A 23,170-nucleotide genomic window follows, 5' to 3' on the forward strand; every position below is an offset into this window, starting at 1 on the left:
TGTTGGATATTTTGGTCACAGCAATGAAAAGCTGACTAACACGTTGGCACACAGTTTCCTCTAGAGGGTCTTGCTATTTTTTAAAAAAAAACAGCTTATCTGAAAAGCATGTGTGCAATCATGAGATTGATTTACATTCTTGCACAACCTCTGTTCATCAACACGCTGCTTTGAGTAGCCAAGGCCTGGGTGGCTCATTGAATGAGGAAGCGGGATTTCCATTTCTAGCAACATGTGTGCTCCAACACCGCCCAGACTCACAGAAGCACTCGCTCCATCCTACACCCTATGCTGTGTGAGCACACCAGAGTGACTGCTCTTCTGTCAGGACAAATCCAAGACAGCCCAGGTGAGAGACATGCCCTGTGTTCACTTCTGTGCCCTGTGCCATTCCACCCTGCCACACAGAGCTGACATTCCACCCGCAGAGCTAGAGTAAGATGACTCGATTTCCACCAACCACAGTTGAGTCACTTTGCAAAGAGATATTTAAATGCACACAGCAATCAATCTTTAGTAGTTTAGATGAATAATTCAAAAGATTTCTGGGTACTTTTTGGAATTAAGCAATCAATTTAATAACCAGAAGGTTTTATATATTTCTCAATTTTCAACTAGCTAAAATAAACATGAATTACTTTTGTTAGAAAACTGTTACAAAATTAAAAATAAATAAGTAGCTGCCACAAAATTCCACATAGCACATAGGTAGTTCTGTGTAACAGACACTTAGTAGAAACAGGGGGATGGAGACTTTGGCAAAAGTAAACAGAGTGAGAAGGGAAGATGGGGAGGGGACACTTGGGGGCAGGAAGAGGAAAAGGAAGAGAACGTGTTTACTGAATGAGGTGACTCTGTGAGTCCATCAGGAACATCTGCAGCTGTGGTGGTGCTGAGAACCGCACCGTCCAGGGGAATGGCCTCGGTTCCCTCCATGAGGGCGCTTTTGGTCACCCTGATTGTGACACTGGTCATATGGAGGTGACTCTGGGTGCAGGAGGGCTCACCTCACCTGTGACAGCTGGGTGGTGGAACCAAAGAATCCAGTGTCTGGCGGGCCTGTGTCCACCCCTACCATGAAGGCTCAAAGATGATGGTCAACTCTGGCCTTTCTTCCTGGAGCATTTCTAATGCACATTTTGTCTCATAATTGAAATACATCTCACACAACCTGTAAAGGCAAACAGAAACTATTAGGTTGTACTCAGAACACTCAGGTTTTAGCCTTAAGATTCTCATCTCCCAGCCAGTCATACACCTGTGATCTCAGCAACTCAGGAGGCCGAGCCAGGAGGATACCAAGTTCTGGGACAGACTGGGTCACTTGGGAAGACCCTGTCTCAGAATAAAAAAATAAAAAGGACTAGGGGTGCAGCTCAGGGGTAGAGCACCTTGGGGTCCACCCCCAGTGCTGGAGAAAAACTCATCTCCTCAAACCTTGAACCCTACATGCCTCTATGCTCTGAGTGCAGAGCTGACTTCTGAAGTGTTTGTTTCTGAGAAGTGTCTCCCTATGTTGCTCAGGCTGGCCTCAAACTCCTGGACTCGAGGATCCTGTGGCCTCAGCCTCCTGAGTAGCTGAAGTAACCAGTACAGACTACTCTATTCTGAACCTTCATGTTTGGCCTCTTCAAACACAGGGGAAGGTGAAGAAGACTGCATGATGACCACGTGTCCACTGCCAGGTCTAGCAGGTCACCTCTCGGCTGCCCACTCCTATGTCAACAGGTTGTGTTAGACACTGCGTTTCATGTGTCTGTAGGCACTTCACTGTGGCCTGAAGGAAGAAGGCCTTAATAAACACAACCACACAGAAACCCTTGCAGCCAATTTGGGCTCACACCTGTCCCTCTGCATCACCAGAGTCCGGTCTGGGCTCAGATCTTCTCAGTGGTCTTGCGTTTTCCACGGCACTCACTTAATCGGGATCCCTACATCTGCCCTGCAGTGCAGGGACACCACAAAGGTGGTCTCTGATGTGAGCACCTCCCAGTCTTTCATAGCTTCTCTTGGAACTATCTGTCCCACCTCATTCCAGCAGGCTCTGGTTGGTGGTGTCACACACTAAGCATCTGCCTTCAAACCCGTGAAGCCCTGACCCCCAAGGCAAGATGGGGTTTGGGGAGGTGGTTAGAGACAGATGAATTCACAAATGGGGCTCTTACAATGGTCGATGGCCTTGCAGGACAGACTCCAGAGCATCTATCCCAACTCCTCTCTCCCGCCCACCATCCGCCAACCACCGTAAGCACATCATAAAAAAGGAAGCTATCTGCAAATAAAGGAAAAGCCCCACCAGCTTCGGAACTAGCCAGACCTTGATCTGGGACTTTCCAGCTTCCAGACTGTGAGAAACAAGCTCCTGCTGTTATGCCACCCGCCTGGTTTTGTTATGGAGGCTGGAGCTGAGGGAGACAGCTGTGAATACTCCATGCTGTTCTGAGCCTGTCCCCAGGCCAGGTCATGAATGTCCTTCAGGGCTACATCAGTGACACACAAATAACAATGTCCCCAGCTTCATCCTGAGCAGTCCCGCCCTCTGTCCCTACACCTGTCTTTCCTGGGAACGTGGAGAAGTGTCCCACTGCATCCCCACGAGGGTGCAGCGCTGATCAGCCATTGTTGATTCCAACCTGCATCCTGGCGGGCTCAGCCTGGGAACAAGTAGTGGACAGGAGTCCCTGGACTCGTGGAATATGTGTTGTGGGGAAAAGACATAGAGAATGAGCCAGCAAGAAAATGACACACCACGGAAGGGGTGCACCACTGTGGAGGAGAATGAGAAGCGGCAAGGGCAGCTGGCTGCTTTCAGTACAAAGCCTCGTGCAGATCAGGTAGGGGTGTGTGGGAGCAGGCAAGTGGGAACTGGAAGGGACAGAACTCCAGGCACAGGGACAGCACCAGCAAAGGTCCAGAGATGGCTGTGCTCTGGCAAACCCGAAAGGAGACCACCGCAATGGAAGCAGCATGAGCATCAGAGGCAGCTGCCGCTGGCAGAAGGGGCTCAGAGCCACCAAGAGTTTGCAGTCCCCTCCCCACTGTGAATGTGATAGGAAGTCACTAGAGCACCTGGCAAGAGTGAGAAGAACTGTCTCACATCCAGCAGCTCACTGTGTGTGCTACCCAAGGAGCAGTGCAGACATGGCATTTCAGAATGCATCCTACAACCCAGACCAGAGGTGACAGTGACCAGACAGTGTCATGAAACCACCAAGAGGAGGCCAGGGAGTGGACATCCCATGGAAGCAGATCTCACAGGACAAGCTGATTGGTTAGATGCAGGTTTAAGAAAGAAGAGCTGTTAAGGTCAGCACCAGACTACTCTGGACTGAGCTATTAGGAGTAAGTTTGGTCTTGACTGCAACTGGGACAGAGCTGGTCAAAGACAGAGAGGAGGAGCAGGAGTTTGGATTTGGATGGGGGAGTTGAGGAGCACATTAAACCTCCAAGAGGAGGGATCAGAGAAGCATTCAGACATGGAATTCACAGAGGTAGCCTGAGGGCACAGCACATCCTTGGTGAAGCCAGAGACTGGACATTAAAATCAGGGAGAAAGTGTGAGCAACAAAAGTTAGCCCCGGGATCAAGACTTGACAATCCAACACGTACCAGACAGGAGGGTGAGGGGAGCCAGGAGAGCAGAGAGAGACCCAAGGATAGAATGCGGACCCCCAACGGCTGTGGCTCTAAGAATCTAGGAGACGCTCTGCAAACTCCGGCCACAGAGCTGATGCCCACCACTGAGGCACAGCGGAAGTCCGCGGGTCGAGGTCCCTCCTGCTGAGTGTCGTGGAATTTCTCCCCTTTTTCACTTAGAAATCCTCAGAGCCAGGACAGCAGCCCACTATGCTAGGTCACTTGCCGTCAGAGACCCTCCTGGTTCTGCAGAGCACCGGCGGCCACTGTCACCAGACTGGCTTCCCCCAGGACGCTGGGTGGAAAGCCTTCTCGCACCGACTGTACCTGGGTGCTCTGAATCTCTGGATGCTGTTGACTTGGCAGCCCAATTCCTGTGTACCCCAGTAAAGGCATGGGGCCAGGCCCAACCTAACCCTGAGAGCCAGTGCCTCTGGAGAGTGGGGTTTGGGTGGCTCCTCTGCAGAGCACTCACTGTAGGCTCCGGAGGAAACAGCCCCGCTGCTTCAGGACCTCACAGAGCATCATGACCCCAAGGTCGCCAAGGTCATTGTTACCCAGGCTCAGCTTCTGCAGGCTCCGGTTGGAGGTCAGGATCCTGGAAAGATGCCAGCAGCAGTGTGAGGTGAGGCTGCAGTTGTCCAGTCTGCAAGAAGGAGTGATTCAAGGACACACCCAGGTCATCCCCCCAGGGACCCAGGGTTGGAGCCTGCCCCATTTCAGACCCAGAAAACTCCCAGGGCTAACTAGTGTGGTGCAGCTATATGTGCCAAAGGTCATCTTCCTGTCTTCTTTAAAGGGGAGGACACTCGAGGCTACTGGACTGTGCCCACCAATTAGTAAGGGAAATTTCTTAAGCTGTCATGCCCAGAAGCTATGTCTGCCCCAGATTTCCATAAACTGCAAGCACCACTGACTGTGTCCCTGCCTGCTAGCTGCACAGAGGACTGTGGTGCAAGGAGCTCGACTTGGCTTTACACCATCTTGAAAACACCTGCTGTCCCGAGAGACTCTGTCATAGTCACATCTGTGACTCCTGGCCTCTCAGATTCAATGCCTCAGGCCCTTCCCACCAGGGACCACCCCCACACCACCTGAGGGAGCAGAGGACTCACTCCAACAACTGCAGCCTGCAGCTGGGAAGCAGGAGCCCCTCACAGAGGAGCTTGACGCCAGCGTCCCCAAGAGCATTGCCACGCAGGTACAGGTGTGTGAGGCTCCGGTTTGTTCTGAGCACGGAGGACAGAGCTGAGCAGCAAGAGGATGTGAGGCCAGAGTTCACCAACCTGCAGAAAGAGCAGAGTGAGCCCTCAGCAGATGCTGATCCCAGACATCCCAGCAGCCGTCTGAGCAGCTGTGCCCTTCACCTTGAGGGTAGTCTGAGGGGCGTCCCACAGGGCAGGCAGCTCTCCACAGATGCTCTGCAGGGAGGGAGAGGAAAAGTGAAGGATCCCAAATCCCCCCACACTGCACTTCCTTGCAGATTCCTCCTGCCTCAGGCACCCAGCAGCACTCCAACCAGGAAAACACTCCAGCAGCTCCTGATGACAGCCCCAACACCGCAGGGGCCTGCCTGAGTGACTCTGGCGCAGCCATAACGGCTCCACACCTTTTGCAGATAGAAATCCGAGTCTCAGGGAATCGTGTGCCTCTCTCCAAGGGCAGATGCTGGTCTCTCACCTAGTAATTCAACATGGCCGACATAGCAAGGTGGTAGGAGACAGGGCGAGGTCCCTGACAGCCCTCGGTGTCAAGCTTAGGTTAATGACTTCCCAGTCCTCTTGGACATCCCTATCTGTCACCCCTGCTGTCCATTCCCTCTTCCTCCTGGGAAAGGGATTCTCAGAGCGTAAATCTTGGTTTGCATTAGAAGGAGTGAGGAGTTTGATGTTCTCCCTTTGGGTCAAGTTGAGCTCTCACCCAACAAGATGATGAGGGCTCTGAGACAGACAGCTGTGTCCTTCCTGCTCGGGAGCTCATGAAGGCACACGGGCATCACACAAAGGCCACTCAGTCTGCAGTGAATGGCCATGAACAAGAACGTCTCGTGCGGTAACAGTGCCCCTGACCAGAGTTCTCGGCAAGGGCACATTTTAAGCCCTTTGGTCTCTAAAATCATGCACAACAGAAACAGAAGAAGTCATTCCAATAGTGTGTGTGAACACATGACCAGGATGACAAGAAGTCCTGTCACCAGCTCATCTCTGTTTCCCTAGTCGAGGGAGAACTGGAGTGAGAAAAACAAGGACATGGGATGGAGGGGAAGTGATGCCCGGACCAGCAGACTGACAGGCGCTGAGTGGCCTACTCCCTCCTCCAGGAAGGACCCCCATCAGGTTCTCGATGACCTCACACAGAAGGGACACGAGGCTCACTAGCAGAGATGGGCAGTGCCAGAGGAGGGGAAGGCACCCTGCCCAGGAAGGGCAGCAGTGAGCAAGCAGCAGAAAGTCTGTGAAGACACTGGCATTCAGTGCTGGCCGTGGCCAGGGACCCAGTACTGCAGCTGGAAGGACGCCGGAAGCTGGCAGGTAGGTGTGCACGGTGACAGGTTTGCACAAACAACAAATCCCCTGACTAGAGGGCACACCAACGGGGCGTCTCGATCTCCCCACATCCAGCTCACCCTGTGTCCACTGAGCACAGAATCCTTGCCAGGCACTGTGGGGGGGGGTTAGTCTGATGGGTCTCAACTCACAAGAGCATCTCACAATGAAGACTGAAGAGCTAACACTGGTGGGGTATTTGTTAGGTACCTCACTGTGGGGGTGATGACGCTGAATGGAATTATCCTATTGAATTATTAAAACTCAACATGGTGTTTCTCTTATCCCTACACTTACCATGGGAAAAAAATGAGGATCAGAGTAATTGCTTAAGAATAAGTGGGGGACTTGGGTTGTGGGCCAGTGGTAGAGCACTTGCCTAGCATGTCTGAGGCCCTGGGTTGGATCCTCAGCACCACATAAAAACAAATAAGTAAAATAAAGGTATTGTGCCCATTTACAACTAAAATTTTTTTTCAAATTAAGTATAAGTGGGGTCTTCACAGCTGAGAATAAAGAGGAGAAGGGACAATCATGTCACCTAAGAAGGGACCAGAGGTGCAGGAGAGTGAGCCCAGGCCAGCTCCAGCACTAACACCAGCTCAGTGTTGCCAGGAGGGGGCAGAAATGGGGCGGGGGCTGGTCCAGAGGCTCATGTTTAGTGACCAAGCATGCAACCTCATCCTACTTTCGCAAAACCAAACTTTTTGAGGATTCTGAGGAAGGGCTCCATACTGTCATTTTTGCAGGCTATCAAGTTTCCTTGGTGTGACGTTAAAGAAACCAAAAATAAGAAGAAGAAATAAAAGGACGGAACTGAAAGTAAAGGCAGCTTAGAGCTTCCCGGTGTTCACTGGCTGGCAGGTCCCAGCAGAGTCCCCATCCAGTGGGAACAGTTCAAAGAGGGGGAGGGCCATTTTGATGATTAATCACGTTTGCAAATACTCTCTGCGTTATGCTTATGTGACACTGGGGAGGTGAGGGACAGGGGACACAACATGTAAGCTACAAATTAAGGCCTGAAGTTCAAGAGGAGAAAATCTGGCTATACCTAATAAAACACAGGTGTCTGGAAGTCCCAACTCCCTGAGTCCACCTAAGGAATCCACCTCTAGAGACTTATATGTGTATGACCCAGGTGTGGAGGCACACACCTGTGATCCCAGCATCAGGGGAGGCTGAGGCAGGAGGACAGCAACTTTGAGGCCAGCCTCAGTAACTTAGCTAGGCCCTGAGCAACTTAGTCAGCTGGGTACAGAGGTCAGGGTCATGGGGGCCTCTCCTCTGTAGGCTTTGCCCAGAGTGCTGGTCCCTGTCTTCTCACAGTCCATGCCACACCTGATCCAGCACCTGCTCTGATGTGGCTTATGCAGGAAGACTTCACGGAAGGTGGGCAGAGAAGCAGCGTGACCCCCGTGAGGCCACTTTTGTTTGCCTCTTATCTGTATCTGTCATCCTCTCCCTTTGAGGATATTTGCAAAGACAGACATTATTTACTTGTAAAATAAAGGGACCAAATCACACCTTGAACAACCAAGAGCAGCAGAGCACAGTGCTGAAGCTCTGCGTGCAGCTGTCCTCCAGGAAGGAGAGCTCTGGGGTGGGCGGGCAAGGGAGGGCCAGGCCTCCTGATGCAGACTGTGGTTGACTGCACTGACAGAGTGCTCCTCAAAAACCCTTCTTACTATATGTTGCCCTGAATGCTGATCTGGCCAACTTTATGTCAGTAAAATGTGAACAAAGATGCCTACTGTTTGCTTGTCTTTACACAACATACCAACAGAATCAAGGTTCAGCTGGGTGCAGTGGCACATGCCTGTAATCCCAGAAGCTCAGGAGGTTGAGGCAGGAGGATTGCAAGTCCAAAGCCAGCCTCAGCAACAAACAGTGAAGCACTAAGCAGCTCAGTGAGACCCAGTCTCTAAATACAATACAAAATAGGGCTGGGATGTGGATCAGTGGTCCAGTGCCCCTGAGTCAATCCCCAGTTGCCCCCCCCAAAAAAATGATTCAAACAGGCCTAGATGATGGGTCAAAAGAAAGGTCCACGTGAGCCCAGTGCAGGTTGAGAGCTGGATGCGGAGGCCCCTGTAGAGGCCCACAGCAACACTCCACCAGGCAGCAAGGACACAGGAAATGATGCCAGTGTGTGTGGGGGGAGCTTCACCACCTCTCCCCAGCATCCTCAGGCACAGGCTGTGCCCAGAGCCTCACTGCCTCCTCTACCTGGCCTTGGTGGTGCACACACCTGTAGCCCCAGAGACCAAGGAGGTTGAGGCAGGAGGATTGCGAGTTCAAGGACAGCCTCAGCAATTTAGAAAGGCCCCAAGCAACTCAATGAGACCCTGTTTCAAGAAATTTAAAAAATATTTAATCAAAATTAATTTTTAAAAAATTTAAAATAATTTAAAAATTAATTGTAGTTCCATGGTAAAGCATCCCTGGTGTCAATCTCCAATGCCCCAAAGAAAAGAAAATGTTGGCGACTCCTATAACTACTTTGTGTCATTTTTATGAGCCCAACTGAGAAAACCATACAGGGATGCATGGAAAGTATGGGATTATTAGTCGGTATTCTGTATCCTTATTTACTGCAGAAATCCAGCCTCAAAAGCCTGACATGGCTGCCGAAAACCCAAGGCAATCAGGGAGTCGGCCAGCAAAATCAGAGCTCATGGAAAGAAGGAGGCCCCCAACTTCCTGTCTGAGGCACCTTTCTAAGGACCCTCAGCAAGCCAGCCCCGCTGGGAGAGCGTGACTGGGTGGGTGAAGATGCTGAGCTGTGTCCCAGGTGGAGATTTAGCAATGTCGGTGCAAGATCAAACAAGGGTGAGAGCTGCCCAGGGGCAGGACTACAGTTGCTTCTCAGAGGCCTGGGGAGGAGGACAGGGAGCAGGACAGGGAACCAGAGGAGGTGCTGCATGGGGAGACATGCTTTGTGCTGAGGTCACACTGCTGCGGTCACTTGCATGCCTGCAGGTGTCCTCACCTAGAACAGGTGAACTCGGGCCAACTCTAGAGCTTCCTAATTCAATGGGAATTGGGCTGCACCTTCTCTAAAGTGCCAACTCTAGAGCTTCCTAATTCAATGGGAATTGGGCTGCACCTTCTCTAAAGTCTCTTCTAACTTTATGAATGCCAATAACCACAAATTAGCAAATACTGGCCTCATTAGCAGCAACCCAGCTGACCCTCGGTATCCTCTGGGGGGCTGGCTCCGCCCCTCCCCCCCCCCCCCCCGCCCTGTGGTATTAGAGTCAGCAGGTGCTCATGTGCCCACAGAGTAGTGCAGAATGTGCTTATGGCCGGAACACCCTCTTGGACTCCCCCTTGACGTTACTTACCATCCCTGATGGAATGCACACGATGCAGCTGTGACACTGCACTGTTTAGGGGATGATGATAAGGGAAACCTGTGTTTATGTTCAGTACAGACCTATTTTTTCAGATAGGTTTGGTCTTTGGCTGGTTAAGTCCGTGATTGGTGGACTGTGGAGTGGACAGGAAGGGCGACCCCTGCCGGAACACTCTGCCACGGCTGCTTGGTTCTCTTCCCTAAGCCCAGCGGCCTCCCTCTCTGGGGTCACCACCACCTTCTGCCTGGGGCTGGAGGCAGCCTTACCCCAGCTTCTGCAGGCTGCACTGTGGATGTCCGACGGCCTCGCAGAGAGTCCCGACTCCTGAGTCGCCCAAGGCGTTCTCTCCAATGTAGAGTCTAGTCAAGGAGCGACTGGCGCTCAGCGCGGCTGCGAGGTCCTGGCAGCACGCTGAGGTGAGGCAGCAACTGACCAACCTTTCACGGAGAGGAGAAAGTCTGTGGCTCTCCAGCTGGCCCCTCCAGGGGGAGCACCTGACCAGCCACGTGCCCCACCCTCCTCGGGAGCCTGACCTCCCCCTGTGGTAAAAAGCAAGCCCTTCCAAGCCCATCCAGCACTGTGACACCTCCCTGGCCCCTGGGCTGATGCCAAGGTGGCAAAGTAGGATAAAGTCGACCACTTCGCCATTCTAGCTGCATGACTCAATGGCATATGCCCATGCACAGTCTCCTGCAGCCACGGCCATCCATGCCTGGACCTCTTTCCATAGACTGAACCATAGCTGGGCACCTTCACATCCCTCTCTCCTGGCCTCCCCACCTTGTTAACTCTCCCAGGTTTCCTGTGGGGTTGTGCAGTGCGGCCCTGCGCCTGGCTTAGCTCAGCCGGCATGTGGGCCTGAAGGCCTGTGGCCCCTTCCACCAGGGGACACCTGCGGTGGGTCACTCCCAGCTGCCTGCTGCGTTTCTTTGTGGGCCTGTGCCTAAGCCTCTGAGTAGAGCTGCTGGCTCAAGGGGTCATTCTGTTTGGGGAACTGCCACACAGCTTCCTAAGGGGGCTGTGCCACCTTGCCCCCCACCAGTGCCCGAGGCTCACTTCACCCCTCCACAACACTGGAGTGCTGGCTTGCTTTCCTTTGTCCCCGTGTCTCCATTGTGAACTGGCCCCACCCTCCTGAGTGCTCCCTTCTCCAGAATGCAAGTCTCCCTCCAGTGTCAGGAAGCGTCACACTTTGGCATGGGTTTTCTATCTATCTGAGAGCTCCCCATGAAGTCTCACACTCTTTCCGCACACCCCAGAGTGGCCTTACGTGCCTTGGCTGGCCCCACCATTTCTTCATGCCCCACCAGGGCTTCCACCGGCTCTCCCAAGCCCCGACTGGGTGGTTGACAGCACCCACAGAAGACACCTGGGTCCTCCGAGCAGCCCGGCCGCTCTCACTGTGAAGCAGCAGCTCCCGCGGCTCACTGCCCAGGAGCTGCCAGGCACCCCCACAGGCAGAGCTGCCCAGCGCGCCCAGACCCACCAGAGTTTCTGCAGACAGCAGAGTATGTGCTTCAGGCCCACACACAGAAGCCGGACCCCAAAGTCTCCCAGGGCGTTGTCACTCAGGTCCAGCTCCACCAGCTTCTGGTTGCTGCTCAGCACCAAGGAGATGTCGAAGCAGCACAGATGGGAAAGGCCACAGCGCCCCAGCCTGCAGCAAGACGGAGGCAAGAGGTGTCATGATGTGGTTCCAGTCACGGTGGGCTCTGGGCTGTCCCCAAGGCCTGTGTGCAGTAGGCATGGCCGTCTGCCCCCAGTGCAACCGAGAGGCGGTGGAGCCTTTGGGGTGGAGCCTGGGGAAGGAGAGAGGTCACTGGGGACAGGCCCTGGAAAGGGACACGGAGACCCTGGCCTCACCCCTGTATCTCCTCAGGTCCCAGCCACCGTGGTGAATGGACTCCACACATGCCCCACCTGAGTGGCTGTCCCACCCCAGGCCCAGAGCAGCAGCGCCAGACCGAGACGTCTGGAAGTAGAGCCAAAACAAACCTCCTCCTCTGCTTCCCTCGGGCTCCTGTCACGTGGTCAGAGGGCTGTCCACCCAGTGTGCACTTGCTATGTGCACCAGCAGGCCCTGGGTTCTTCAGTGCGAGGGGAATGTGCCAGGCCCTCATGGGAATGCCATCCACCCAGAGCTCCTAAATCCAGCCCTGGCACCAGGAGGCCAACTCTATAGAGTGGGTGTCGGGCAGCTGGCCATGGAGAGGCAGCACCGGGTCCAGCTCGGCACCATGTCCCCACAGCGGTGCCCCAGCAGTGGCCTCGCTGTCTTTGCCAGCTTTTCTCCCCTGTTCTCGTGACGATTTAATCACAGTGCTCCGTTTACCCGGAGGAGAGACACTAAAGCAGAGGGCCTGGTTCTCAATGGCCTCCCTGTGTTTGGAGGTGACCCATCCCCCATGGCTCACATGTCAGGGGCTTGGGCTCAGCGTGATGATATCAGGAGGTGGTGGGACCTTCAAGAGGTTGGGCCGAGTGCAGGTGATGAGGTCACCAGGGTGCTGGCCTCCAAAGAGACTAGCATCATCTTCCTGGCACCCCAGTTAGTCCTCACAAGAGGGTGTCGTAAATGAGTGAGCCCAACCCCTCCCGACTCTCCAGCTTCCAAACTCACCATGCTCTCTCCCTCTGGCACACATTCTCATCATGATGCCATCCACCAAGAGACCCTCCCCAAGACTGGCACCAGGCTGTTTGGGCTTTTAGTCTCCAAATCTGTGAGCCAAATAAGCTGCTTTTCTTTCTAAAATACCCAGCCTCAAGTATTTTGTTGTAGCAACAGAAAACTTTTACCACTGTACAAACACATACACACTTCACCACTGCCATCTCCCCCAACAACAACAACAATTTGTCCCTGTTGTGGGAACAGGAACACCTGAGGCACCTTCCTTTCTGTCCCCATCTTTATATCAACTGCAAGTACATAGACAGCTGGGTCTCTCCTTATCCAAAAGCATCTCCTTATCCCTGTCTGTGTCTCATCCCCTAGAATCACATGGGAATCCCAGAAGAGAGGCAAGGAGAGGGCCTTGGGGCGAAGCTCAAGAACCAAGGGTGCATGGTCAGCAACCAGAACCCTGGGGCAAGAGGAGGCTTCTAATTTATGAAAAGAGTGGCAAGAGATTCAGGCATGGGAAGACACAGCCAAGGTGGGACTTGTGAACAATCCCATCTCCTGCATGCAGGACAGATGGGTGGGGGCATGAGTAGATGGAGAGACCAAACAGCCTACAGGCTCTCTGTAGATGTGTGTCCAGGTGTTGCAAAGAGAGCAGCAAGACTGACCCAGAGGACCAAGAGGCCACTGTAATGACCAGCAGGGGTACAGGGTTGCTGGAGCGGGGCTGGTGAGAACCAGGAAAGGGGACAGTGGCTGTACAGTAGGTGAAATGGATGAGGCCAGGGTCGAGTGGGTGTGATGAGCATGAGAAGTGGCCCAGACCTGCAGTCCCTGCCACACGGGAGGTTGAGGTGGGAAGGTCTCCAGGGGCTCAAGACCAGCCTGGGAAACACTTTTTACCCACCCCACCCTCCAAAAAAGAAGAAGAAGCAGGCCTCCCTGTGGACATGCAGCTTTTCATGTAGCGCAGGGGCACGAGCTGACCTGGAGCTGCAGAGGGCAGGAAACCCAGCTGCACTCAGACATGTGAATCTGACTCAGCTCTGGCGGACAGTGGGACTTCCTAGCAAAGCCACAGGAGAGTCCCCAGGACATTTCAGTCTATGCAGAACATCCTGGTGGTATAACTCAGCTAACCGTGACCATGCGTAATGAAACTCCGGCTCTCCTCCATGAACCTGGCCACGAGGACATGGGAGAGAGTAAAAGTCATGGCCTTTTTGTTTGCCACCAAGAACTCACTTTCTTCTCAGTTCCTCCCCAGTCCTCCCCCATCCAAAACTTCCCCGGCTGTCCTCCTGGCCACTTGCAATGGACAGGAGGACCACAGAATAGACGTGCATTTGGAAGGGGGTCTTCCAACCAGTGGTAAGTGGAAGGAGGTCATTGGTATGGACCTCTAACTGGTGTCCTGTCAGGGAGAGGCCACAGACCCAACAGAGAGAGTGTGAAGACAAGGACAAAACAGCCACCTCCGCGCCCAGGTGAGAGGCCTCAGGAAAAGCCAGCCTGCTGACCCTCGGCCTGGCTGGGAGATAAAGTCGGGCCTGTGGGCTTTGCCAGGCAGCTGAGGACAGCCCCAGGGTCGCTGCAGGCCTGCCCCTCCCGCAAGGAGCAAGGGGAACTTACCACAGCCTCTGGATGTTGCAGCCCGGCTGCTGGAGAGCCTCGCAGAGCACCCTCGTGCCTGGGTCCCCCAGGGTGTTGTCACTGAGGTCCAGCTCAGTCAGGCACTGATTGCTGCTCAGCACTGAGAAGAGGCCCCGGCAAAAGCTGGACGTGAGAGAGCAGCTCACCAGCCTAGAAGTCGGAAGGGAGAGAAAGAGAAGGGAGACTGGTTTCTAAAGTCAGGAGCAGAACCAGAGATGCCTGGCTGGTTCATAGGAGGCCCCAGGGCTGAGAAGGCCCAGAAGGCTCAGGAGGAATGCAGAGGGCGGGACGCTGGGAAGACCTTTCTGCCACGGAGAATGGACCCCCGGCGCCCTCCAGCTGCCCACAGCCTGCCTGCCCTGGGCAAGCCTTCCACAGCAAGGGACAGTCTCCCTCAGGCATCTGCCCATCTGCACCCAACAGGAGACACTGGGCGGCTTGTCAACAACAGAAATGGGCTTGCTACCGATGCTCTGGACATCCAAGAGCAAGGGCAGCATGCTTGGTGCCGACGAGGGCCCATTTCCTGGTCCATAGATGGTGCCTTCAGTCACACAGATGGGACTTCAGAGGTGAAATGACCCGAGGACCTCCGGGCAGGACAGGGCGACTGGCTTCAGCTCCCTGGCCATCCCCCAAGGGGTGCTTTGGGTGACATCCTAATGCCAAAGCACATGGGAGAATCTAAGAGTCAACGTCCCAGGAAGGGACAGCAGTGTTTGCTAGCAGGGATGGGGACAGGGGAAAGGGCTGGCCTGTGAAAGGAGGCGAAGCTTCAGCAAGTGGGACAGGGATGAGCTTTGGTTGCCTGTGGCACGGCCTGAGGACCACAGTCAATAACAAATTTTTGTGCATGTTAAAATCGATAAAATGGACTTTAGCACTCTCACCACCAAATATGTGTGCACTGGTGAATTATGGGTATGCCATTCAACGCCGTCAAAACATCAGGGCCTGGGGCAGCTCAGTGTCCGAGCATATGCTTAGCGTGAGCAAGGCCCTGGGTTTGATCCCCAGCACACCAAACAAGCCATCCGCCTGTCTGTGTCTGTCCCTATCAGTCACTTATCTATTTATCATCTATCTCTCTCCATTATTCTCCAGTTTAAAATAAATCTAAAGACAAGGCAGAGCCTCAAAGGAGGCTCCACCCTCCCTGCCCTGCCCCCACGACTCACCCTAGGGCTGTCCACGCTGCCATGCCACCCGGCGATCACCTGTGCTCTTTCTGACATGGAGACTGTACTCTCTCTGTCCCTGCCAGTCCCTGCCCCCCCACCACCACCACACAGGACCAAGCCTCCAAGGCAGCCTGGCTTCCCTGCCTCCACTGACACTGACCTCCCTCCACCACTCTAGGTCCCCCTGTCCTTTGCATTACTAGTTTGTTTTAGGGGGCTTGGTCTTGGAGATTGAACTCGGGTCACTTTGTCACTGAGCTACATTCCAGCCCTTTCCTTTTCTTTTCTTTTTAGTGCTTGGGATGGAACCCAGGGCCTTGTGCATGTGAGGCAAGCGCTCTACCAACTGAGCTATGTCCCCAGCCCTTCATTTTTATTTGGAGACAGGGTCTTACTGAGTCACTGAGGCCCCAGGTCACTGGGACCACAAGTGTGCAGCACCTTGCCCTGCTCCTCTGTGTTCCTGGACTCCAACTCTCAGGGTTGTTCTGCCCCTCAGGCACTGACCACCTGCCATGAATGCTGTACTTTGGATGTGTGCCCCATAGTGTGTGCCGGACAGAGGAGCCTGGTAGGAATGCTCTGGTCACGGGGCCTCCATCCTCACATAGACTACCACCATTACAGAAGGAAGGGGGCTGAGATCCTACTTCTTGCTCCCTCATGTGCACACACCCTCTCTTGCTCTTCCACCTTCCCGCAAGGGATGATGTAGCACAAAGGTCCTCTCCAGGGGTAGGCCCATAGGTCTAGGACTTCCAAGTCTCCAGAACTGTAATTAATAAACCTTTGTTCTTTGCAAATGTCCTAGCCTCAGGCATTCTAATATAGCAGCACAAACATAGACGAAGACAATGCACCAAGTAGATTATCAGCAATTGAAGTTTATAAACACTTCCATGCAATTCTGTACCCACCCAATACTTCATGCTGAACTGGTGTGTTCCCAAACACTTGTTTCTTGTTTTATGGGTTTTCTTTGTCATTGGTTTTATCCACCAACCAAAAGTCAATCTCTGATAAAGAAGGGGTCTGACAGAAATGAGCATCGGTGACATCATTATATGGCACTTGCAGGATAGTTTAAAAGAGAGGAGAGGAAGAAGTACCATGAAAAGGAGCCAGAAAGCAGAGGCACATTCTGCCTCCTATTGGAACCTGTCTCCTTACCTGTGAGAATAAGCAGCATGAGGATCCAGGAGAGCTCGCTGGCTGGTGGGGAGATGTCTACTCTCCTCCTCCTCTTCCTCCTCCTCCTTGGGCAAGTTGTGCAGAAACCCCAGGGAAAGTTTCTCCACACAACGACAGTTCTTGATACAGAAGGAAGAAACCACATGGTCCATTCTGGTGGAGAGGTTGATCTCCATTTTGGGGAAGTGGTCCAGGGCCCGCTGCACAAAGTCCTCCTCCTGCATCTCGTACAGGCAGTAAAATAGCTCCAGCTGGCTGGGCTGCACCTGCAGCTTCTTGGCCTTGGCTTTGGTTTCAATCCATTTCAGCAGCTCCACCCTGACTTGCTGAGAAATCTTGCAGCTCAGTTTTTTCTCCAAGTACGAGGCTCTCTCCTGGTTTACAAGGCCAAAGAGGAAGCGCACCACAAAGATCAGGTATCCCTTCTCGAACTTGCCGTAGTTCTCCAGCAGCACCCTGACATCTCGGTCTGGAAGCTCCAGACACCGAGTGGGCACACCCCTCTCCCTGCCCGCCTCCTCCTCCTCCTCCTCCTCCAGCAGGTAGTACATGGCCGCAAAGAACTCCTGGAAGGTCATATGGATGAAGCTGTAGAGCTTCTCGCAGTCCACCTCCTTCTGGAACAGATTCATCCTCAGGAAGGCCGACACGTCCACCTCCTGCAGGCCGTGGTCCCTCAGGTCACACTCCTCAAAGAGGATCTTCTGGTTCCAGATTCCATCCGCAGCCAGAGAGCAGAGGCTCCGGAGGTGGGCGGAGAGGTGCTGCTCCTGGGCGCCCCCACGGGAGTGCAGCAGGCTGGAGAGGAAGAAGACATACACAGCTGTCGTGGTCTTGGACGTCTGAGCCAGGCCCTTCCCACTCTCCATCTGCTGCTTCAGCCCGGTGCACACTATCCAGCAGACCAGCGGGATGAAGCACATGGTGAACAGGATCTCATTCTCCTGGATCAGCCTGAAGGCCTCACTGGCTTGTGCCTCCGTGGAGAAGTACTTGAAGAAATACTCCTTCCTTCTGGTCTCGGAGAAACCCAGGATCTCCACATGCCGAGGGTGGTCCAGTAGGTGCTGCAGTTTCTCCAGGGCCACGGGCCTTGTTGTGATCAGCAGAGAGGCCTCAGGCAGCAGCTTCTTCCTGATGAGGCTGCTCAGGAGGACATCCCCTGGCTCGGCCTTCTGCCAGTCGGTGCAGACCACGCCTAAGTGCTCGTCAAAGGCTCCCTGCAGCTCATCGAAGCCATCCATGAGGAAGAGAACCCTGGATGGCTTGCGCATGATCTTGTGCACAGGTGGGTTTGGGTCAGGGCAGCAGCTGACGATCAGGTCCCCCAGGCTCCTCGGGGTCACCAGGCTCACCTCGCGACAGTGAATGTAGAACAGATAGTCAAACTTGTCCTGGAAGAGCTTTCCGGATGCCCAGTCCAACATAATCTTTCTGGCCAGGATCGTTTTCCCGATGCCGGCAGCTCCCTGGAATACCACCGTGTGCACAGGCTCTGAATGCTGGTCGTTGGGCTCGAATAGCTGCTCCAGCTTGATGGGGCTCATGGGCCTGTCCCACGTCTTGGTCCCGCTGATGGCCAGCAGCTCCTGCTCCCGCTCCTGCTGGCTCGGGTACTCCTTGACCAGCCGCAGCCGCGTGTAGCGCCTGTTGAGGTCCACGCTCTCGCCCAGGCGCGCGTTCCTGTCCTCGATGCAGTGGAACCTGCTCCTCACATGTCTCCGGTACTCCTTGCAGTAATCTAGGCAGAAACAGAAAGTCATCAGGCCCTGGAGAGACATAAAGTCAGGCCGGGGACAGAGCGCGAGGCTGTGCGCCCTGCAGGGGGCGCTGAGGCTGCGGCGGGGCGGGGCGCGGGGCGGGGCGCGGGGGGGGGGGGCGGCGAGATGGGAAGGCAGGGAGCACCAGCCGCCAGCAGGAGGCAGTGTGCCTCCCACGTGTGTGTGGAACCCAGGTAGGAGCACAGGAGCTACTGTATTTCAGATGTGTCTAGATGCAAATCCACGTCTGCATTCCTTAAAACAAGAAGAAAAAACTGGGCCTGTGATCAAGAGGGAGTGGCAATGGGGACAGAGACAGAGGAGATGTCATTTCTCCGGGGCCTGCTGGGAAGGGTCCCAGAAGCATTACACTCTCACAAGCACAACTGAGCAGAGGTCCAAGCTGTGTGTGCAGCCACCAGCCAGAGAGCACTTCCTTTTCTAATCTTACTCCCTCCCTACATCCTTAGACCTTGAACCCCTCAGCACCTCCCTGGGCTCTGGGACCATGAGGAGCCAGGCAAGCTCGGATCTGCTTCCTTGACTGATAGTGGATTTCCTAAGACAGGTCTTGCATCCCAAGGAGTAGAGGAGGGGTGCACTGGACACATCTGTAATCCCAGCTACTCCAGAGGCCGACGCAGGAGGATCAGCTTCAGCAACTTGGAAAGAAAAGGACTGGGGATGTGGCTCAAGGGAGAGCATCTCTGGATTCAATCTCCAGAGCCAAAAAGCAGAACAAAACAAGGAGTAGGAGCAAAAAGGACCGTGACTGGCCAGCTGTGCAGCCCCTGACCCAGGTCGGAAACCCAGTGGAAGGCCACCATGGCTTACCATGCTTCTTTTTACAAGCTGAGATTCTGGAAAGACAGGTCAGCAAACTCTTCCACTCCTCTTCGATGCTGTCTTCCTGGCACACCACAGTGGGACCGGAAACATGAGCGTTATCTGAACACCAGAGGAAGAAACCATGAAGTGTCAAAAGCCAGGCTTCAGGAAGCAGCTGAGAGCAGCCCAACAGTGGCCAAGGTCAGGGTCACCCCAGATGTCCCCCAGACTGAGGCCAGGCTCAGGGTTGCAGGCTCTGGGTGCTCAGCCACAAGTCGAGGTGGGAGCCTCCTGCACTCCGGTTTTGAAATGGGACTGCACCCACCTGCCAGCCTGGGGCCCCACACTGCCTCCACCCTCAGAGTGTCCTCCTCAGAGCACCCTCCCAGGCCCAGGGATGCACCAGCCAAGGTGCCAGCCAGGCCAGTCTCCACCTGTCCAACAGGGAGGCCAGCCCAGGGCCTCAAGGTCTGCAGCAGGGACTAGCCTTCTCTGCCTGCCATGGCCTGTGTCCACCTCACCCACACCCTGTGCTCTCACATCTAGACTTCTGGGTCTTCCAGGACAAGAAGGACCCATTGGGTTCCATTCTAATGTAGTCATTTAGAGCCTGCCTGACCTTAGATTCACTCCAGGGATCCCGCAGCGATGGCTGTCTGTGTGAGGTGAGGCCCAGCTGCCTTCCTATATTCAAAGCTCCAATATGCACCCACAGAGGTCTGAACAGTCACTGGTGACATCCCCAAGTAGCTACTCATGGAGAAATAGAGGCCTGTTAAGACAAAGTTTGGCCTAGGAGAACTACCTAGGACAGAAGCAGGTGGGCAGGACCTGAGAGCAAAGTGGAAGACTCCAGAGCCTGTGTGCTCATTGAGAAAGCAAACGCTATTGGCAAGGTCACCAAAGCCACATTTAACTCATCTGAGGCCCACCCACCCTAATCTTACCCAAGTTTGACTTGGCCCAAAGACTCCAAACTAGGATTCTAACTTTTCCACTCAGAATCCTGACGTGGAAGCCAGCGTGGCATAAGAACTAGACTTTGAGCCGGGTGCAGTTGTGCACACCTGCAATCCCAGCAGCTCAGGAGGCTGAGGCAAGAGGATCACAAGTTCAAAGCCAGCCTCAGCAACAGTGAGGCACTAAGCAGCTCAGTGAGACCCTGTCTCTAAATAAAATACAAAATAGGGCTGGGGATGTGGCTCAGTGGTCAAATGCCTCTGGGTTCAATCCCTGGTACCCACCCCCTGCAAAAATAAATAAATAAACAAAACTAGACTTTGGTCAAACACCCCTGCCTTTCTACCTGGCTGCAGCTCTGGCCAGAAGGAGCCTGGGGCAAGCAGAAGGTCGGGGTTCAGCAATCTCACTAGGAAGCAGGGAAACTCCACAAACCACCCCATGGGGCTCTCGAACCACCCAGAGTCAACGGAGCTGCCTCCTGGGAACTCCAGAGCAGCTTCATCCTTCAGTGTGGCTCCAGGGGTGTGTCAGCATTCTAAAGCTCCCTGGGTGACTCTTAGGTCAGAACTGTGTGGTCATGGATCTGTCTGCAGGGTCACCCTGTGCACCTCCTCCCTACCTCCCTTCTCTCACCACTCTGCCCCTGCGGTGGCCACCTGGCTGCGCAGCTCCTTATCTGCTGAGTGCCCCCCTCCCTCCTTTCACTGCCATGGCTTGAAGTCATCCTCTGACTTTCTAGGTCACTGGCCCTCCTGCCGCACACCAGGCTGGGAGGAAGCATCTCCCCCAGTGTGTACACAGGGGTTGAGGACGGTTCTGCCACTGCTTCCGTTTCCCAGGTAGCAGCCATAGGAAAGGCTTTCCCCACAAATGACATCATTCTGTGAGGACAGAGTTCCCCCTGAGCTGTCGGGGTGGGCTTTGGCTTGTGGACCCTGTGAGTGACACTGAACCAAGCACACTCCTGCTGGACTTGAGGAGCAGGGTGCAGGCCTGGGGCCCAGCAGGCAGAGGCCAAGAGGTGGCCAGGGGAGCAGCTTCCTGGGCTGGGTAACTCTGCATTGGCTCTTTAAGGAGTCAGGAAAAGCAAACTGCTTCCTGATCTTCTCAGAGCTCTTCCAGGAGGGAAGAAAGAGGGAAAAGCCAAAAAATTCCTTTAGAACACTAACTTCTGGGTATCGAAGGATGCCAACAGGAAAAGGCAAAACCCAAAGGGTGGGGAGAGGCACTGCAAGTCATTCATCTAACAGGGCAATGTCAGCATGTGGAAAGCACCCTTGTGAGTTAACAGGGAAACCCAGCAACAGAAAAGGACGTGAGTAGGACTTTCTCCAAAGAAGCAATGCACATGGCCAACTAGCCCCTAGGAAGGTGCTCAGCACCCGCACCCCAGGGAGGCACTGACAACTGCAGACAGGGAGGGGCACCGCTCAGTGGGCAGCCCATGTCCAGCACATGCAGATGCCCAGGGTTTGATCCCCAGCAGGCAGAAAAACAAAAACAGAAAAAAACTGCAATGAGGTGCCAGTTCATGCTTCTTTGGCTAATTACTGCTTTGAAAATGGAAAATAATGGATATGGAGAAATCGGGACTCTCATGTCCCATTGGTAGGAATATAAAATTGCATCTGGTATAAAGAGCTGGGCTGGGGCTCTCCAAAACAAGCACAGGGTGACCACAGGGTCCCTAAGTCCGCTTCCAGGCATACGCCCAAAAGAGTTCCTACGGGGCTCTGGAAGAGGGCTTTGTGCACCAAAGCTCATACCACTGATGACAAGGAGGAAGTAGCACGAGTGTCCAGGGACAGCTGGGTGTGTGGGTGAGATGCGGTCTGTACAGGAGACTCGGACGCCCTTCAGTCTCTAAGGAGGAAGGTGTGCCAGGCGCAGTGGTGCACACCTGTAACCCCAGAGGCGTGGAAGCTGAGGCAGGAGGATCGCAAGTTCAAAAGCAGGCTTAGCAACTTAGCAAGGCCCTAAGCAACTTAGTAAGACCCTGTCTCAAAATAAAACATTTTTTAAAGGGCTGGGGATGTAGCCCAGTGGTTAAATGCCCTGGATTCAATTCCTGGATATATATATATATATATATATATATATATATATATATATATATATATAAATGGAAAGGAGGAACCTACAGCATGGGTGAGCCTGGAGGGCAGGCTAAGTGAAATAAATCAGTCACAAAAAAGACACCGCCACCTGAGCCCACTGTAGAGGAACCCAGGCAGCAAAACTCTGGAGACAGAAGGCAGGGCGCTTCCAGATGCTGGATGGCATGAGGAGGGTCTGTTGTGCAAGTGAGCAGTTCTGAAGGTGAGTTGCTCAACAGCACAAGTGTCCTCACCACTGGACTTCAAGAGAGAAAGAGGCAGAGCTGGGCCGGGCACACTCCACCAGTACTGAAGAAGAGCGTTCCTCAGGTATAACTGATTAGGACTAATAAAGAAAGAAGAGCCTCGCCCACTCACCCGCCTCTGGCTGCTCCCTCCTAGCTTTCTCATAAAGGTCTCTCCTGTTGATGGCAGAGAAAATCCACACGGCCATGGCCCAGGCCTTCTCCTCCCCATTGAAGTCGATCATGAGTGTGGCCAGATCCAAGTGGTCAGCCCTCTCTGTGTGGCCCCGTGGGAGTGGGGTGCAGCCCTTCTGCGGAGGGTAATCCTCCAGGTGCATCTTGAACTTCTTCAGGTCTGAGTCCTCCAGGTCCTCCAGGTAGCGGGCCAACCGGCAGCGCACACTTGCCATCTTGAGGAGCAGCCTGGAGCAGGGTCCAGGGGCTCAGGTCCTCCCTGGGGTGGCAGGAGCAGAACAGCAGTGGGTAAGAAGCCCGTGTAGGAACACTATCACCAAAGGCTCAGGGAACACTGTGAAGTAGCTAAGGCCCAGGGAACCCACAGGTATGCAGAACTCAGAGTACTCAGGGGAATAAAAGTATCACTGGACTCAGTGAAGCACCACCTCCCATCTTGAAAAGTGGGCCCCATGCTTACCAGAAAGCTCTCCTGCTGGCCTGAGCCATGGGAGGGAAGCCTCCTGTGGGGTAGAAACATGCATGCCCATAAGCAGGAGCACACCACGGTGCCTGGCAGACTCGAACTGCCTGAGGCACCAGACAGAACAGAGAGAGCCCTGCCCTGGCTGTGGCCCTGGGCAGAATGGCCCTCTGCTTCTCGGCTTGAGATTCCGCCTTTAGGAACTGAGGATGAAGGCTGGGTTTCTCCCCTATCCTGACCTGAGGAAGATGCAGGCCAGGGCCCAGCAGCAGTCTAAGGTACACAGGAGGAGCTCAGGCAGCTCCAGAGGAGGGCAGGTCTCCAGCTGTCCTCTTCAGCCCACTGGCGGACAGGAACAGAAATTCCAGGGGACCAGAGTATGTGTGGAAAGTGACAATGTGTCCCCTCCACGTCTCCTTCAAGTTCCCAGT

At 54.1% G+C, this 23,170-nt stretch overlaps 1 protein-coding gene across 1 annotated transcript; it reads right to left on the bottom strand.

Annotated features, from left to right (window-relative positions):
- Positions 1 to 559: 559 nt before the first annotated feature.
- Positions 560 to 22,780, bottom strand: Nlrp3 (NLR family pyrin domain containing 3). The gene is made up of 10 exons (XM_021720817.3): positions 22,737 to 22,780; positions 22,215 to 22,535; positions 18,784 to 18,897; positions 16,169 to 17,930; positions 13,797 to 13,967; positions 11,025 to 11,195; positions 9,805 to 9,975; positions 4,752 to 4,922; positions 4,112 to 4,282; positions 560 to 1,171 (listed from the first exon to the last, which is right to left on the bottom strand). Exons 2-10 carry the CDS (start codon positions 22,489 to 22,491, stop codon positions 1,072 to 1,074), a joined length of 3,108 nt encoding a protein of 1,035 aa, XP_021576492.2. The 5' UTR covers positions 22,492 to 22,535; positions 22,737 to 22,780; the 3' UTR covers positions 560 to 1,071.
- Positions 22,781 to 23,170: the final 390 nt, after the last annotated feature.

Source organism: Ictidomys tridecemlineatus, chromosome 1, assembly GCF_052094955.1.
Source record: "Ictidomys tridecemlineatus isolate mIctTri1 chromosome 1, mIctTri1.hap1, whole genome shotgun sequence".
NCBI lineage: Eukaryota > Metazoa > Chordata > Mammalia > Rodentia > Sciuridae > Ictidomys > Ictidomys tridecemlineatus.

What these genes read in the sequence shown, in the direction of transcription:
- Nlrp3 (XM_021720817.3), bottom strand. Translation starts at nt 22,491, where the DNA reads ATGGCAAGTGTGCGCTGCCGGTTGGCCCGCTACCTGGAGGACCTGGAG. An exon ending in CATGCTGCTTATTCTCACAG is followed by an intron (nt 13,968 to 16,168) that starts GTAAGGAGACAG and finishes TCCGACTTCTAG; the next exon opens with GCTGGTGAGCTGCTCTCTCA. An exon ending in TGCAACATCCAGAGGCTGTG is followed by an intron (nt 11,196 to 13,796) that starts GTAAGTTCCCCT and finishes GTCTTGCTGCAG; the next exon opens with GCTGGGGCGCTGTGGCCTTT.